Source organism: Poromitra crassiceps, assembly GCF_964638095.1.
Source record: "Poromitra crassiceps genome assembly, chromosome: 1".
Classification (NCBI taxonomy): domain Eukaryota; kingdom Metazoa; phylum Chordata; class Actinopteri; order Beryciformes; family Melamphaidae; genus Poromitra; species Poromitra crassiceps.
This window is the reverse complement of record NC_139623.1, coordinates 9,318,338-9,336,745: the sequence shown is the minus strand read 5'-3', so window position 1 is coordinate 9,336,745 and position 18,408 is coordinate 9,318,338. Positions and strand designations below refer to the sequence as shown.

General features: G+C 40.9%; 2 protein-coding genes across 5 annotated transcripts; both read left to right on the top strand.

Annotated features, from left to right (window-relative positions):
- The first annotated feature begins 1,545 nt into the window (after positions 1-1,545).
- Positions 1,546-7,015, top strand: smpd5 (sphingomyelin phosphodiesterase 5). Of its 4 annotated transcripts, none has more exons than XM_083647084.1 (8): positions 1,546-1,580; positions 2,560-3,795; positions 5,289-5,364; positions 5,538-5,678; positions 5,796-5,885; positions 5,981-6,044; positions 6,186-6,345; positions 6,599-7,015. In XM_083647084.1, the coding sequence occupies exons 2-8, from the start codon at positions 2,665-2,667 to the stop codon at positions 6,713-6,715; spliced, it is 1,779 nt and encodes a 592-aa protein (XP_083503210.1). In that variant the 5' UTR covers positions 1,546-1,580; positions 2,560-2,664; the 3' UTR covers positions 6,716-7,015. The 4 variants fall into 4 exon arrangements, with proteins under 4 accessions (XP_083503210.1, XP_083503211.1, XP_083503209.1 ...); XM_083647085.1 differs by having other exon boundaries at positions 1,579-1,609; XM_083647083.1 differs by lacking the exon at positions 1,546-1,580 and adding an exon at positions 1,604-1,718.
- Positions 7,016-7,501: 486 nt separating this feature from the next.
- Positions 7,502-12,153, top strand: malsu1 (mitochondrial assembly of ribosomal large subunit 1). The gene is made up of 4 exons (XM_083635082.1): positions 7,502-7,863; positions 11,353-11,528; positions 11,636-11,717; positions 11,813-12,153. Exons 1-4 carry the CDS (start codon positions 7,548-7,550, stop codon positions 11,968-11,970), a joined length of 732 nt encoding a protein of 243 aa, XP_083491208.1. The 5' UTR covers positions 7,502-7,547; the 3' UTR covers positions 11,971-12,153.
- Positions 12,154-18,408: the final 6,255 nt, after the last annotated feature.

Below are 18,408 nucleotides of genomic sequence, written 5' to 3'. Positions count from 1 at the left end.
TGTAATGGTTAATAGCACTAGATACATAATACCCCTTTGGCGTTAGAAACCGGTAGATTCAACGTAGTTCCAGAAGAGGACAGGTTGTGTTTATGTTGTGACCTTGGGGAGATAGAAAATTAAATCCAGTTTGTGTTTTATTGCCCTCTGTATGATGACCTGAGACACACAATGTATGAAAAAGTGTTTGATCTTCACCCAGAAGCTTTTTGGTTTCAGGATGAGCCTAGACTTGAATTTTTCTTTAATAATATATATTTATATAGCTCAATGTATTAGTAATGCCTGGGAAAGAAGAAAAAATATAGGTTTGTAATGAATATGTACTATTTTTCTATATGACACTTTGTGTCCTTTTGTTTGTTTGTTATCTTACATTCTGGAATATGGAAGCTGAAGTATTGTAAATCTCAGTTTTGTATTTGTTTTTGTCGTGTCTCATAAGCCCATACGGGCTGGACATCATAGGTGTGTGACACGTTAATAAAGAAATCAATCAATCATAATGTAACAAATTAAACATTTTGGGCTGGTTGTGGAACAATTTAGTGAAGGCCATAGCTGACCACAAGAAGTTGTGACACACCGGGCATTGAGAAACAGGACGTGAAAAGAGTCTACATTATATTGCAGCATAACCAGGGATTATCAAAGTTTTTGCATAGATAAACACAGAGGAGCTGCCTGGGAGATGCAAAGGATTGAATCTATAACTTTTAGCAATTATATTCACTCCAATATGGAGCAGTATAATGTTTTCATTTGTAAGAAAATAATCCAACAAACACAAATTAATGTATAGTTTAGATGTACCAACTGCATAAACAAGACCGTAGCATCCACATTCTCCTGGGAAACAGCCACACCACTTCATGGATTCTCAAATATGAGTTTGGCATGGACCATAGGAAAAAACATAATGTGTTTAGATGAGGATGAGCACTGATAAGGTTTCTGTCTGGAGCTGCTGTATAATGTATCATTTGAGAGACTAAAAACTATAAACATGGGGTTCTTATGTGCCCTCCCATTTTCTCACGACAATATTTCATTGTGCCAACAAAATAAAGTTCTGTCATTTTTATTCATAAATTCAATGCCATGTAAGAATATCTTGGGTTCTCCAGACATAGTTTTATGAACCAAGGACCAAGCATACTGCACAGAGTCTGACGGACTTCTGTTATTCTTCTTTTCTGGATCATACAGGGCATAATAAACTCACTTGTTTGTTATTATCACAGATTGTCTGTGGTTGTCTGACCTGGTCCATTGAGCCAATTCATTGCAGTTCAATTCAAAGCTACTTAATTGGTATGAAATACAAAAGGACCAAGACATTCACTTTGCAGACAATGTGACATTAACAACAAAATTGTCTAATAATAGCAAACAATCAATGGACACTAACTCCACATAGTTACTACACTATTACTACTGGTATCTTGGCCTTGCCTCAGGGAAGACCGGTGTTTCCGGCTGGACCCAGCACCATGGCAACGCCATTGGGGTGTGGCTTAGCGCAAGTGGAGCAAGTATGAGCCGAGCTAGTAGTAGCTGGCTGCTGGAAACAGGACAGGGTAACTATTTTACCTAGCTGGCCAACGAGGTCAGTTATTCCATTAATGCCATTTTAGACACCAGTGTATTAGTATAACTAGTTAGATCTATGGAGTTAATGAGATGAGGAGGGGGACTGTCTCAGTTTTGGCTGAAAGGTAAAATCGTCTGCCTTATCACTACCACGATTAGCCTGGTGTTGTAGTTTTAGCTAACATTAACGTTAAAGTCAATGGACAGGTAATTCCGCCCAATAAAATGTATTTAATGGGCGTCTATAAAGCGTTCAAAAAGTCTTGCTGAAATGTGTTCCTTGCCGTGTTTCTCTCGACAGCACACAAAGGTGTGGTTTTCAAGCAGGCTTTCTCTATTGTGTCTCCTATCTTCCGCGATTAGCAAAACCGTGCAGATGGTAAAGCTGGATTACAGGCGCCGGTTGCGATATTTTTTCCCCATGATGGCGAAGGCATGACCCGCCCCCCTCTCTGCCTCTGATTGGCCTAATATATTTCATTAACTATCAATGATTTCATTCAATGTCACGATGCAGCAAAAAGAAAAAAGTATGCTACTTCCCAGCATTATTATTAGTGGTGTGTTTTTGCTGGACAGCTAACATTCATACTATATTTAAAACGACTATGCAGTTAGTTGTTGCTGAGGCTATAAGGGTCAGCATTTCTTCACAACGTGAGCAGCAGGTGCAAAACAATAATTCTGACCACAGACTGTAGAAAGAGATGAACGATAGCTAAGCGAATGGCCTCTTTTCCAACAGATGCATTGCATAAGGCAGCAGTATTAAGCCAATGTCATCTCCCCTCAACATCTGACTAGCTGTCACTTGCTTCACGTTTTCCTCAAGCTGAGTTTTGGTCTTGAAATCACTGTGAGACTGAGAGTGTAAAACAATGGCTAAGAGGATGAACCCCACCCTGTCATGTGTTTATGTGGATTGTAAAAATACTACCCACTTCTCCATTTCTTTCTCTTGTTTAGATTCCAGTGGCGCCCGAGTGGCAGAGACTTTTCACATGAATGAGGCTAAAACGGCAAGTCCAGATGCTGGTGGTCCTTATTGGTGCTTAGACAAGGCGAGGAGGCATGGCCCTGCGGGGATCCCTATTCCCTAATGGATGTGCTGCAGGCGTCCATGCTGTGGGCTGGGTGTTCATTTGGCCTTGTTTCTGGTTCCTGGACCGCCTCATTGCTGTGTGCATGTCCACCACCCTGGAGAGAAGCCAACGAGCGGAGCAGGAATGCTACCTCCACCCACTCAAGGTCTTCTTTGGCTCCATCACCTTCTTTGTTCTTTTTCTCGCTACAACCCCCCTGGCCTTCCTGGGGTTTTTGCTCTGGGCACCGCTTCAGGCCTGCCGCAGACCCTTCGCCTACCACCGAGTGACTCCGTCCACACCGGAGAGGGAGACCAACCAGGGCTTTGAGCTGGGAGGAAAGGCCTCGTTTGGCTTTGCAACTGCAAACCTGTGTCTGTTGCCTGACAGCCTGGCTCGCTTCAACAACCTCGGGCACACGCAGCGCCGGGCAGCTGCCATTGGCCGTCACATTGTGCAGGGAGTGAGCCGACCACACATCCGCATCATGGTCGACTCTCCCAGCAGCTGTAGCACTCTCAGCCCTTCCAGCAGCCTTCTTCCCACAGCCAACTCCTCATACGGGGCGACTGACAAGCAGGCCCCGCCTCCAGTGACTGGACCTTCAGACGGGGACTCGTTTGAACGTGAAGAACAGATTCCAATCCCCGATTCCGGCAGCGGCGTGCTTTCTACGCACTGCGATGATACAGAAGAAGAGCCCCCTGCCGAGTCACCTACCCCCCTCAATACCAACCAGAACTCCAACCAGCAGGGCCGACCGGGTCAGCGGAGCGCACCCCGGCCGTTGCTCTCCCAGGGTGTGGGCCAGGGGCACGATGTACCCTGGGAAGTGTCATCGCTGTTCCCAGCCAATGTGGACATACTGTGCCTGGAGGAGGTGTTCGATAAGAGGGCGGCACAGAAGCTCTCAGATGCCCTCAGACCCCTCTATGGACATATACTTTATGACGTAGGAGTGTATGGCTGCCAGCCGCCATGCTGCTGTTCCTCTTTCAAGTTCTTCAACAGTGGCCTGTTCCTCGCCAGCCGATTCCCAGTGCTGGAGGCTCAGTACCATTGCTTTCCCAATGGCCGCGGGGAGGACGCGCTGGCTGCCAAGGGCCTGCTTTCTGCTAAGGTGCCTTGGGTATAATGTATTGTATTAATTAGGCCATGCCAATTATTGTTATTATCCTTTTTGTATCGCAGAATGCTTATTAATCAATCATTCCTTTGTAATACTCTGAATAGTCAGGGTGGATGTAATACTTGGAACAGGGGGGCTGTAATGATTGTTACTCTGAACAGGGTGGATGTAATGGTTGTTACTCTGAACAGGGTGGATATAATGATTGTTACTCTAAACAGGGCGGATATAATGATAGTTACTCTGAACAGGGTGGATATAATGATTGTTTCTCTGAACAGGGTGGATATAATGATTGTTACTCTGAACAGGGCGGATATAATGACAGTTACTCTGAACAGGGTGGATATAATGATTGTTACTCTGAACAGGGCGGATATAATGATTGTTACTCTGAACAGGGTGGATATAATGATTGTTACTCTGAACAGGGCGGATATAATGATTGTTACTCTGAACAGGGTGGATATAATGATTGTTACTCTGAACAGGGCGGATATAATGATTGTTACTCTGAACAGGGTGGATGTAATGATTGTTATTCTGAACAACGTGGATGTAATGATTGTTACTCTGAACAGGGTGGATGTAATGATTGTTACTCTGAACAGGGCGGATATAATGATTGTTACTCTGAACAGGGTGGATATAATGATTGTTACAATGAACAGGGTGGATATAATGATTGTTACTCTGAACAGGGTGGATATAATGATTGTTACTCTGAACAGGGCGGATATAATGATTGTTACTCTGAACAGGGTGGATGTAATGATTGTTACTCTGAACAACGTGGATGTAATGATTGTTACTCTGAACAGGGTGGATGTAATGATTGTTACTCTGAACAGGGTGGATATAATGATTGTTACTCTGAACAGGGTGGATATAATGATTGTTACTCTGAACAGGGCGGATATAATGATTGTTACTCTGAACAGGGTGGATATAATGATTGTTACTCTGAACAGGGCGGATATAATGATTGTTACTCTGAACAGGGTGGATATAATGATTGTTACTCTGAACAGGGTGGATATAATGATTGTTACTCTGAACAGGGCGGATATAATGATTGTTACTCTGAACAGGGTGGATGTAATGGTTGTTACTCTGAACAGGGTGGATATAATGATTGTTACTCTGAACAGGGTGGATATAATGATTGTTACTCTGAACAGGGCGGATATAATGATTGTTACTCTGAACAGGGTGGATATAATGATTGTTACTCTGAACAGGGCGGATATAATGATTGTTACTCTGAACAGGGTGGATATAATGATTGTTACTCTGAACAGGGTGGATATAATGATTGTTACTCTGAACAGGGTGGATGTAATGATTGTTACTCTGAACAGGGTGGATGTAATGAGTGTTACTCTGAACAGGGTGGATGTAATGAGTGTTACTCTGAACAGGGTGGATGCAATGATTGTTACTCTGAACAGGGTGGATATAATGGTTGTTTGTGATGTTCTCAGGTGCTAATTGGGCAGAATCAGAAACAGAAGAAAGTGGTTGGCTATTTTAACTGCACACACCTTCATGCACCCGAGGGCAAGTACCCATTTACTGTTTGCTCTGCTGAGAAAAAATATTTAATAATTTATGAGTTATGCCGTTTATGCCTACATAATAAGTCTCACAGAGTAAAATGGATCTCACAATTTTGATATCTTGCCATTTTACCAGGATGAACAACTCATTTGTTAATTCTGTGCTCTCATCAGGTGAAGGGGAAATTCGCTGCGAGCAATTGAACATGGTAACAAAGTGGATCGGCGAGTTTCAAGCTGCCAACAGACACCCTGATGAAGATGTTGTTTTTGATGTGCTCTGTGGAGATTTCAATTTCGACAACTGCTCACCTGGTATGTGTGTGCCTCATACAAGGGCATTTCTTTACTTATATACTATGTGAAACAACAAGCATCTCTAGCATAAGGTATGTTATTTAGTATGTGATCAATATTTTCCTGTTTGCCTAGATGACAGTCTGGAGCAGAAGCACAGTCTGTTTGAGGACTACAAAGACCCTTGCAGGGCAGGGCCAGGAAAAGAGAAACCCTGGGTGATTGGTGTGTACCATGCCTGCCAATCCATTACACTGCATACTGCATACAAACAAAGGTGCTATTAATTCATGGTGGATTGCCATGGCTTGTGTCTACAGGAACTCTGCTGGAGCAGCCAACATTGTACGAAGATGATATAAAGACCCCAGAAAGTCTACAACGGTACACTCAATCCACCTTTCCTAAGCCATCCAGCCGCTCTAGCTCGGCACTGCTAAAGTACTGTGAACGGAGCTCCTTACTCACCATCTATTAATTAAAAAGTATTTGAAGATCCATTCCATCTTCCCTGTTGTTGTATAGAACATTGGAAACAGAGGAGCTGAGAAAGCAGTATATCTCCCCTCCCGTGCCTGCAGCTGGCTGTCCCCTGGTGTACCCCGAGGCTGACCAGCCCTGGGTCGGGCGTCGGATCGACTACATCCTGTACCGCGAGAGCTCCGTTGCAAAACAGTGCCGAACAGTATGTGTTCCCAATGCGTCTTCCCTCTCTCCTCTCCCAATCCTCTCCTCCTTCTCAACTGCCACCTGTCTCCTTGAATGAAGTTAAAAGGTACTTTGTGTGATGCCACAGGTCATTTCATGAATAATTTGCTTGATATAGCAGAACTGATTGCAATCAGTGCACCTGGGAAAGGTCTGAAAACACAAGTTGTGCCCTGTGAAGAAGGTTCGTGCATTATTAAAACCAGAAACTCTTCCTTGTCTCCATCTAGGAAATTGAAGAGTTGACTTTCATAACCCAGCTGGCCGGCCTCACGGACCATATTCCTGTGGGCTTGAGACTGAATGTTATTATGGAGTCGGACTGTGCTGAATCTGCTGATGAATGAGGACTCAAGGGAACAAGCCATCATGTTAATACAAAGGGAACAAAATGTACATGAACATTGCTCTACTCTACTTGTACAACAATGTTTTTGACATACTTGAATTTGTACTGTACTGTAAAGTGACCTGTTAAATAGCCTCAGCTGGGAGAAACCAACCTGTGTGTCTGGGAACCACATTGATATTGATCTACAGAGGCAAACACCAAATTCAACCTGAGTGTTTACTCCCCGAGTTTTATACATGAAGGCCTGTTCAGGCCAGCGTATTAATTGTGAAACAGTATATGTTTATCACATTTCACTGCCTATGGAAATAAACAGAATGAGTGAATTGTAGACCATGTGTGCTGCTTTTAATTTCCCAGGAACAACAAGGTGCAATTTTTCCCCATAGATTATTGACACACACAATAACACAATATGATAATAAGTCATGACGCTGTACCTGGAATCAGAGTGATGTGAATTCACAACCATGCTCACAAACCAATGAATATTTCATGTGAACTACATTACCTGCAAACTCAAGCCATAAAGGAATACAACTGCATTTTTGTTTCAATGTCATGATCATAGATGATCCTCAACTGCTCAATAGGGGGTGTACATTTCATGTCAGGCAAGGACCTGGTAGCTAGCGAAGAAGAAGAAATTAAACCAATCAAAAGTCGAGGATCAGGAAAAGAAGAAGGACCATTTGAGGCAGCAATGCACCAACCCGTGCCTAGTCTGCCGGAAATCAAAAGAAGAAGAAGAAGAATTTCCTGTTTTTAGCCCTTTTGCTAATACAGACCACATACTCGTGCGTGTCATTGACATACAAGCTACAATCATGTCTATTCTGAATTGTTCTAAACAGCTAACGTTAGTATCGTCGGTATTTAAAAAGAGTGTTATACAAGAATATGCGGCTATTTTTACAAGTGCCTTTTTTAGTCCCAAAGCTCGATATAACAGCGGGTTGTTGCGTCGACCTTTGACAGCAAATCCAATATCGTATTCGTACCGCCAGTGCCATCACGTCTCCGCTTGGCACTTCGACACAAAAAGATTTTATTCCGAACTGTATAATGAAAACAGCACTTCAAAGAGGAGCAGTGGTGAGTTTCAAGAGGAAGCAGACGAGATGGAGACTGACATCAGTCAAAGTGAGTCGCAATTACTTTACTGGCTGACACCTCCCCAGTTAAGAAGAGCGAGCTTGGACCACTCACCAGTGTCATGCCGAGTTTTGCACCCCCGCCGAGAATTGCATCCCCACCTTCCGGGAGCATATTGTAATGATTTATAGGGAAACTTAACTGTTTAAAAATGATATAATTGTCTGGGTAGACGTGATCTCCAAGCCAGGAGGTCTGTCCTGGCTCATGCAGACCGACTTTGATGCATTAATCCGCGTGGAGGTGACTTCCATGCTTGGGGCTCTCTTCTGGCTCATGGAAGCCGACTTTGGTGCTTAAAATCCGGGTACAGATGACCTCGAGACCCGGGGATCTCTCCTGGCTTTATGGAGGGGGGTGCAAATCTCGGCGGTTTGTACCTGCCGAGATTTGCATCCCTGTTTTAAGTTAAAACAGACCCAAAATATGGTGGGGATGCAATTCTCGGCGGGGGTGCAAAACTCGGCATGACAGGATGTAAAATCTGGCAGTGACAACCGTGTCTGCCTAGGGTAGGGTAGTAAGATGGAGAAAGGCATCAAGTCAAAATTTGTGGAGCTATAAACAGCAAATGTGTGGTATTTTTACTTGATAAATGAGTAAAACAATGCAAATCAATGCACCTTCTCTTTCTGTCAATTGACTAATCGCTTCAGCACTAGACTACAACGTAGCTACTGCAGCACAGCACTGAGGAGGGTATTAAGGTAACACTTTACAATACTGTAACACAAAAATTGGGTAGTTACTATATAAGGAACGAGTAAGGAACGAACCATTAGTTCATGAATAGTTAATAGGTAGTTCTACTTCCTTAATGGTAGTTACTTAAGAACTGACCATTAGTTACCATGTTAATGAACGAGTAAGTAATGATTACTTCCTTAATTTTTTTCCGCTAGTTCATGAGTAGTTAATGGGTAGTTACTTAAGAACAGAGCTATTAGTTACCATAGTTGGTACTAGGGAATTCATGATTAGTTCATGATTACTTTACCATGAGTTACCACGGTTGTGCCCCCTCAAGTAAAGCAGGCCATCATACTTAGTTGTTAGTAGGGAGTTCATCATTACTTCATGTTTGATTACTTTACCATTAGTTACCATGTTTGTGCCCCCTCAAGTAAAGCAGGCCATCATACTTAGTTGTTACTAGGGAATTAATCATTAGTTCATGATTAGTTACCATGTTTGTGCCCCCTCAAGTAAAGCAGGGCTTCATACTTAGTTGTTACTAGGGAATGCATCATTACTTCCCCAGCAAGCACGGACGGACCCGGACAAATCGAGAGAGCCCAATCGGGGCCAGCTCAAGTCATATCATGACGGGTCAGATCTGGCCCAAGTATCACTATCCAACTAATTTCACTCACCACTGAAATATCCATGAGGATAACTAAATGGTTGCAATCAATCACGTATTTCTCAGCCTGGGCTATTTTTTATCCAAAATCCGAGTGATCAGCACGTGTGGACATCTGCTGATTAACAAACTGTTTATTCGTGGAGGTGGGACTACGAGGAGATGAATTGCGGGGGAATCCTGCAATTGTCTCACTTGCATATCGTGTTGCCAGATTGTTTTGAAAGAGAGAAAATACACTGCGAGGCGTAAATATTTGAGTTGGGAGTTGCATGCTGTAGCATGTGTTTCGGGGTTCTGCTTGCTACAGATTGTAAACTGTTACACTGTGATGTGCGATCCACAAAAGTTCGGTAAAGTTGGAAATATATTGACAGATTTGCACTTCCCGGATCAATAGCTCATAAACGAAGCGTGTACTGCACACACGACGCCTCCCCATCTTAGTAAGGTAGACAACGAGCTACAACCTCATTTTCACCTAAATGAGCGATCCTCCGAGCTGGACAAATAACATTGGTCTCTATGTGCTGCGGGCGGTGAGGCGAGTGGGACCGTCAGACTTGACGCCAATGTTTTAAATAAAAAACAAGTTTCTGCCATAATCCTATTGTATACGGTGTATTATCCGTGTCTCATAGCCTGTTTGTGTGTGCAGGAGCACTGGCAAACAAACGTTATAGGCTGGTGACACTTGTAAATTTTGACTGAGGGGACCCTCAATGATTCTTCCAGATTCAGTTTTGAATTAAATTAGCTATCGTTTTTAATAAAACTGTCCCGACTCCATGGATGTTATACCTGTATAAAAATAACAAGGGTTCCATGTTTTGAAACAGTAGGCTATATTACTCCAACCTACAGCAGAATATTTCAGCGAACAATTAGCGTAGCGGTAGAATAGCCGGCCTGTAAATCCCACACGGGGTGGTATTATATTTTTTGAAAATGTAGCATAAAATTGTTAATCTGGACATAATTATAGCTTTATGTATAAAGTTGCTGAATATACACTGTGTACATAGCAGAATAACTGAACATGCCCATTCATGGTAACGGTCATATTTCGACGTCAGCTTGACGTTCCCGCGTAGACGTCTAAATCATCCCCAAATCACCATGTGATCTGGCCTAGTCCTGAACGTCACTGGAACACGTCATCACAACGTTATCATGACGTAATTTTGCTTGCTGGGTCATGATTATCTTACCATTAGTTACCATCACCCCTACCTATAACAAATAAATACAAGAGTTGTTCCAGGTGAGGTTTGAACCCTTGGCCCCAAGAACGCAAGATTATTAGTCTCTACCAAATGAGCTATCTATTTCTTATAGGGTAGGGTGATTGTAACTAATGGTAAGATAATCATGAAGTAATGATGCATTTCCTAGTAACATCTAAGTATGTAGCCCTGCTTTACTTGAGGGGGCACAAACATGGTAACTAATGGTAAAGTAATCATGAACTAATGATTAATTCCATAGTAACAACTATGGTGGTAACTAATAGTCTGTTCTTAAGTAACTACCCATTAACTACTCATGAACTAGCAGAAAAAAATTAAGGAAGTAATCATTACTTACTGGTTCGTTAACATGGTAACTAATGGTCAGTTCTTAAGTAACTACCATTAAGGATCTTTAAGGAACTACCATTAAGCGTCATTAAGGAACTACCCATTAACTACTCATGAACTAGCGGAAAAAATAATAAAAAAAGTTTTTTTTTAAGGAAGTAAGCATTACTTACTGGTTTGTTAACATGGTAACTAATGGTCAGTTACTAAGTAACTACCATTAAGGAACTACCTATTAACTATTCAGGAACTAATCATTAACTATTCATGAACTAATGGTTAGTTCCTGACTAGTTCCTCAATAACTACCCATTTTTTGTGTTACAGTATTGTAAAGTGTTACCGGTATTAAAGAGGGTTTTTAGTGCAGCAGACGCATTTTACACCCTATCACACATACAGTAAAAAGCAGCTGTGTGTCAGAGATGTAGTATCCACACGTACTGCACAGCTACAACTTTACTTGAATAAGGGTATACACATACAGTACACTTACTTTCTTCGGAAGATGGCCTACTATCTTTTTCTCTGCAGAATCCCCGGAGGATTTCACCATCGATGTACTGGTGTCTCTGCTCCGTCAGGAGAATGCAGTGGACATCTGTGTCATAAAAGTACCAGAGCAGGTCAAATACTCTGACTACTTCATTGTTGTCAGCGGAGTTTCACCAAGACACCTCAGAGCAATGGCACTTTATGCCATCAAAGTGGTAACCTATCATGAAGTTTGATTTGTTAAATGGTGACATGTACAATACATGTTGATTTATCTATGGTTTTTAAACTTTTTATGTTATACGGTTATGTCCCCCCCCAGTACAAATTTATGAAGAAAGATGGGGATCCACATGTCAAGATTGAAGGGAAGGATACAGAGGACTGGGTGTGCATTGACTTCGGTATGTGAGGCCTGATCCTGTCTTTAAGTGTCTGATTGAGACATTTTCTCATGCAGATTGACTGATTTACTTTTTTTTCTCTCCTTCCTCCTCAGGGAGCATGGTTGTTCACTTCATGCTGCCAGAGACCAGAGAGGTGTACGAACTGGAGAAACTGTGGACTCTCCGCTCCTTTGATGAGCAGCTGAGGAGTATCCCTGCTGAGACACTGCCAGAAGACTTTATATATGGTGTTGAAGTCAAGGACACATAATCTATGCATTGCACAGATTTGAGCACCTATTTGCAACTGCATGCATCCCTTAAGCTGTGATCTCTTTGGCCACAAGGTGGGAGTGAAAACAGAAGATGTGGAAGATTTATTCGATTATTTTTTATACTTGTCATGTTGTCATTGGCAAAAACTGACTGCATGTTCTGTGTTGGGAATTGAGTAACCTGATATATTTAAATAAATCTGTATTTAGTTAATTTGTATTACTTCTAATCAATCATGTAGTATCATATAATTGCTGTAATAAACACCGTTTCCATCATTGGAATTTGCAGGTCATCATCCCTTTTTCAGCATTTTAGCCAGTAGGTGGCATCAGATGTTCTCTGTAGAATCTGATTTGTGAATTCTGAATGCTTTTTTAATCTCCTGAAAAATAATAATAAATTATTTAAGTAGTTTTTATGCTCTAAAATAAATGCATATTAAAAAGAATACTACTAATCTTAAAATTCATCCTTAAATGTATCTTTAAAAACAACTCCTTTGACATTATGAAAGTTTATTATTATTATTTTTTTTTTTACTTCATAATCAATTCTGCAATTCTCATTTAACAGTAGCCTATTTAATTGGTCTTTTAAGTAGAACATCTTTACCACATTGTTGCCCACATTAAGGATTTTCATCATGGGCACGTAATTCCTGTCAGTGTGTTGACTAGACCAAATGGCTGAACAAATAACATGCCCTACCCTACCCTAAAACAAAGGACTCAAGTCCTCATATGGAAGGGAGTTTATAAGAACATTTTTGATCTAGGATCCTTCAACAATAATGTGGACTGACAATGCTGTTATGCACATTTTCAACATTCTGAGCCCATTTTGTTGTAGATTTACAGACAGCTATTGTAGCCTTCAAGGTGTTACAGCAGCAGACCGCTGATACGATGAGTCAAAGCCTCAGGATTTGGCCCAATCCTCTGAACAGTTTGTCATCTGCCCAGAGAGCACTTTGAGCAAGATTCTGTCAGAGGGAATGACTATGAGGGCTTATCTCAAGCCTTTCCAGATGATGATTTTAACCTGCACAATAAACAAGCCGAGTTGCTGCTGCTGACTGTGGTGCCAGGAAGATGAATTGGTCGAGCTCATTTGCTGCATACTCAGTGTTTGCAAATTAAGGGCTGTGGCGGTAATTTACTCCTCAATATTTAATTCTTAGCAACTCACCATACAGGGTGCTGTGACAATGTTATTTACTGTGTCTTATAATCAAGCATTTATAGCCAAACATTTTCCAAATATGTATGTGATAAAATAAATAAATACTATTACATGCAGGTGATCCTAATACACAGTTGATGGGGTGAATGATGACCACTTGTTTAAATCAGTTGTCTTGTTTTTTCAGTGCTGTCATGTTCGCTTATGTTTCAACTACGTCAGTTTGTAACTAGTCTCACGTAGTCAGACCTATGAGTCAGACCCACCGTCGACGTCATCAAACTTCCAGCGACGGAGGTAGACATCATCTACGGCTGGCACTGCGAGACTAGTTTGTAACCAGTGCATTCCATAAGGTCATAAAAAGGTATTTTCCAACTTTACAGCTGTGACCACAAAGTAGGTTTTAAGGACTAGGTGTAATGGTCCAGGATAATATCTCATAATTGTTCAGTTTTGATGATTTGAATTCAAATATACATGGCTATGAAAGGGTTTTTATTGAATGAATTTGAAAATAAATTCCTCAGAAGTGGAACAATTACAATAGGCTACTGCATGATTTGTGAGACAGGTGGATGATGGCAGCCTGGAGAGGGGTGAGGAGGGTTTCATAGCCAAACCATTTCACTATAAGAATGTCAAGTTTTATTTAGAAGTTAGGTGAGTAGGAATCACAATTCTATTTGAATGTACATGTGTAGTAATTTATGCAAATACACAATTTATTTCGTGTGAGGTTAGTAGGTAAAATTACAAACTTTATCAGTGTCTGCTCAATGAAAATGTATCTCAGAGGATCTAATCTTAAATACTGAAGAGGACAAAAGACATTGTTGAGACCAGAAATGCTGTTTTCCAAGAAATAACGTGCACAGCGTTACTGTAAACATGTAATTATTTGTGACCAAGTTCACAAGCCAAGATCTTTCCGTCTCCTACATGTTTTGAATGAAGCTGAGTACTGAGTCTGATGGAGAGTGAGAACATACCTTGCTCTTACCTGAGACACACAGCTATGGTGAGCTAGCATGCAAACTGGAGGGTTTGAGTGATGAACATGAGGAAAAAGTCTACCAGCATCTACATTATTAGTTCCTCTGACAAGTCTAGTCAGTGCTTGCTTGTATGTATCTGGTTATAGTGCAGAGCTATGGTAGTCGTCTGGTCGAGAGTCTGAACAACACATTTGATTTTCAGCCCAGGAAACACTGTCTCGTTTGCAGCTGCATGTTTCAGAGTTGAATGGTGTCCTGGATCATTTGGAACCATTGTGAGGAACATGGTATTGTGGCGTCTCACAATAGCTTCACTCTGAATTAAAATCAGGTCATTGACCATCATGGGAGATTATTATGTTAGGCCTATGTGTTGCTTTTTGCCAGGAAGCCAAATGTGGAGTGCTTCTGTCCAAGCTGCTGGCGTGTCACTGCTGTGGAGGCTTGATCTGACCCAGAGAAACCATATTCTTCACTGCAATTTCATCACCTTGCTCTGTGGTTATTTTAGAGAAAACATGTTTAGAGATTTGTATTGACCTACAATCATTTGATTTAATGAGAGGCCTTGGGAGTGATGCTGACCTTTCATCTGTTGAAAGCCCTTCATTTAGACATAAACACCTTTTGCTGGATGGAATATAGGCTAAGCCATTTTTGCACACAAAATAATACATAACACATAATAGCCTATTTTGTGTATAATGTGAAGCTGGAAAGTTTGAAATTCATTGTGCTTTTCTGCACTCGCTCTGTGCTGCTGCCCCTGAATAGGGTCCTCATTAGACTGTCATAGGAATTGTCAGCACCAATCTTCTGTCACATCTCTGTGAATTTCCCAGCAGATTGGTCTTCTAAGAAAATAGTTGCCATTACATGTTTTCTTGCCATTTAGGAGCTGAAAGCCACGGTAACTTTTTGTGCCCGCTCTCAACTGGAATTGGAGGTTGGTGGTTTTGCCCTTTCTTGTGATTTTGTGTCATTTGGACCTATCCTCATTTATTGGTTTGGCCCAAATTGTTTGGATAGTCAGTCTTAAGGCAGGCGTGTCCAAAGTCCGGCCCTGGGGCCAATTGCGGCGGCGGACAGATTTTAAGTGGCCCTCGGCTTGTCTCTCAAAATATACTATGTGACCCTCTAGACTAGAGTCTACACAGTATTGGTTAATCAAGCAAGTTCAATTTGCATTTTTTCCCTTCACCTAACGATGACAGCACTATCACACAGTTTGTACAGGAGCCAAGTAGGAACAGCACATGCAGTACTAATGTTTTCAGATGGTAAACAAAATCTTTAGAGTACATTTGTATGTGATTTTTGATTTAATTTTTTTATAACCCATATGATGTGAGAAGCACCTGGCCCCCTGGCCTTTTCACATGATCTATTCTGACCCCCATTCAAAAAAGTTTGGACACCCCTGTCTTAAGGCAACCGTATGTCAAGCCACATAACAGTGCATCAGCCAGTAGTATTTATTCGAAATTGAGTTATAGGGCCACCAGTTTGAGTACCTGTCTGATTATGTGGAAGATTATCTTAAATTGATGGGCGGGTGACATTTACAACTTTTACTAATGAGGCTGAATATGAGACATTTGTAGTAGTGTTTTCCTTCTGATGGAGCAGTTGTTAACCTTAAGAGTAATTTTCAACTGAGCCACATAAATACGTTACAGAGACAATTCAGAAAATGCCATTTTAACGTATGTGATGTCCAGCTGCCCCTGCAGTTTTAACACTGACAGGTGGATTATAAAATGCAGATTTCTGATCCATAATTAAATGGATGAATGGTATTTGTTGTTTCTCGAGGTAGACCCCCTCTGAAAACAAAAACAACATATTTCCAAACACCTGTGGCATCAGAAAATATTTATACTTAATGTGAAAACAACGGACTATAATTACCAGCCATCTCAAGTTAGCACCAGCAGTTTTATTGAGAAAGTCAACTCCCTTTGAATTAAGCTTTTAGACTTTGTGTCCACTACTTTGCTAAGATCACTCCACTCAAATAGTGAACATTTGATTTTTGAAGTAAAATGAAAGCATACTGAGAGGTAGTATATTCTTTTCTCCCATTCAAACATTTTAATAGACCTAATTAATGAAGAAACAATTAAGACATAAGATCATTGCAATACAAGTGCAAACCACGTAGGTCTCTTTATGTGAGATTAAAGTCAACGCTTGCGGCTAAGGAACTGAGTTAACTACGTCAATACAGTTACAGATGACAGATATCTTATGCATAAATATCTCTAGGATATCATCAGATTTTTTGTCAGGAAATAATTTAGTCAATATCTGTCTAGACTCATTACAAGAGCATGTTTTCTGTTTATCTGTCATGGCAAACCTAGGATCAATTTCATTTGATGGTGCCAATAACAATAAAGCTTATTTTGGTCTTATCTCAGAGGCAGCAGACATTTCTCAAGAGTATCCTAAAAAGTGAATGAAATTGCCCCCCCCCCCCCCCCCCCCCACGCACACACACAGACACATATAAAACACGGGCAATGTTGTGAATCTGACAGAGGTGCTTGGAACAGAGTGTGGGAATTCAACTGAAGCAGCATTTTCAAGTGTTAAATTATAATGTAAGCAAAATTTACTTTTTCACTTTTATTGCAAGTAATGAGTCTGACAGCTTTTATACTTCATGATGAGGAACCATGGGAGGATTCATTCAGAAGTCAGAATTATTTGGATAATATTTTTTTTTATTTTTTATCATGCAATTTGACTTTTAATTCTCTCTGTGATCCAGGATGCGCTCCGATGCTGTGAGATCTGTGATGGGTGTTGTGGCTGTCTGCCTGCTGCTTTGTATTGACTCTGGTGTCAATGCTTATCCATCCAAGCCTGCCAGTCCTGGGGACGATGCACCACCTGAGGATCTTGCCAAATATTACTCTGCACTGAGGCACTACATCAACCTCATCACGAGACAAAGGTGGGTTGTTGCTGACATTTCATAATGTGATGAAAATATTGCTCAATATTTTGCTTCAGCAAGAACTCCATGCAAAAGAAAACAAAGTAAGAAAAGAGCTGACATGTTGTTTGCCTGTTTGCCATGCACAGGTATGGGAAAAGATCCGGTCCAGATACCCTATTTTCAAATGTATTGATGAAGGAGAGCACAGAAAGTATTCCAGGATCCAGCTATGTCAGGTACAGTAATTCAAATGCTAACCTAAGTCGCGTGACTTTTTTTTTAATGCTATTACATACAGCCACATCTCCTGGAATTTATCTGTATTTCATATATGTCAATCTTATACAATGTGCTACATGATAATAGGTGTATGTTTTTGTTTTAAATAATGTATATTGCAAAAACACTGTATTTACTTCACTTGCATCTTCCTTATTATAGGTATGATGGGCTGCCAATATGGTGACGCCGTTGAAACTGTCATGCTGACCCATGCAACAAAACTGCTGCCATGTATACTACTGACTTGATGTTGAAGGAATAAACATTGTCATGCAAACACCTTTGTTCTTTACTGTTGCTACACTGAAACAGGTTTTTAACATGTATCTTACTCTACCTCACTTGGTACAAAATTTGAAGAACACACTATTTCTCATGGTGTGTGTTCACGGTTTACTGTTAAGAGTAACAGTGCTCTCTACTGGTGAGCAGGCTTCTATCTATGGACATGTTCAGATCCTCCTAAGTAGGGCAAATGTCATTCATGTCTGCAGGGATGTTTCATTTTGGGACAAAAATATAAATTAACAGTGCATTTATTACAAGTTTTTTTTTTAATGGTGAGACCCCTGAGATGTGCCATCATCAAGAAGAGCTTAACAGTTTAATCCTATCAAGTGACCTGGATACCTCGAAAGCTATGCGTAACACTGGGAATTTGATTAGCCCTGTTCTGACTAGGGATGCACCGATGTGAAAATTTTGGCCGATACCGATGACCGATATTAACATTGCTGTTATGACCGATAACCGATATTTACCGATGTCGATATGATCTGTATAAAAACACATTTTTGTGATAATGAAATTGTGTACATACTGAAAAACACATGCAAACACTGTGAATTTGAAAGATGAATGTCTTTCTTTATTTCCAAAACATTTGGAAAAGCCCAGAAATCATAGATTTACTGCAATGTTTCCTCTCAATGTAAAAATTGTGGCTGATACCGATAACCGATATTAACATTGCAACATTGGACCGATGCCGATATGTTAGAAAATGACTAACATCTGCCGA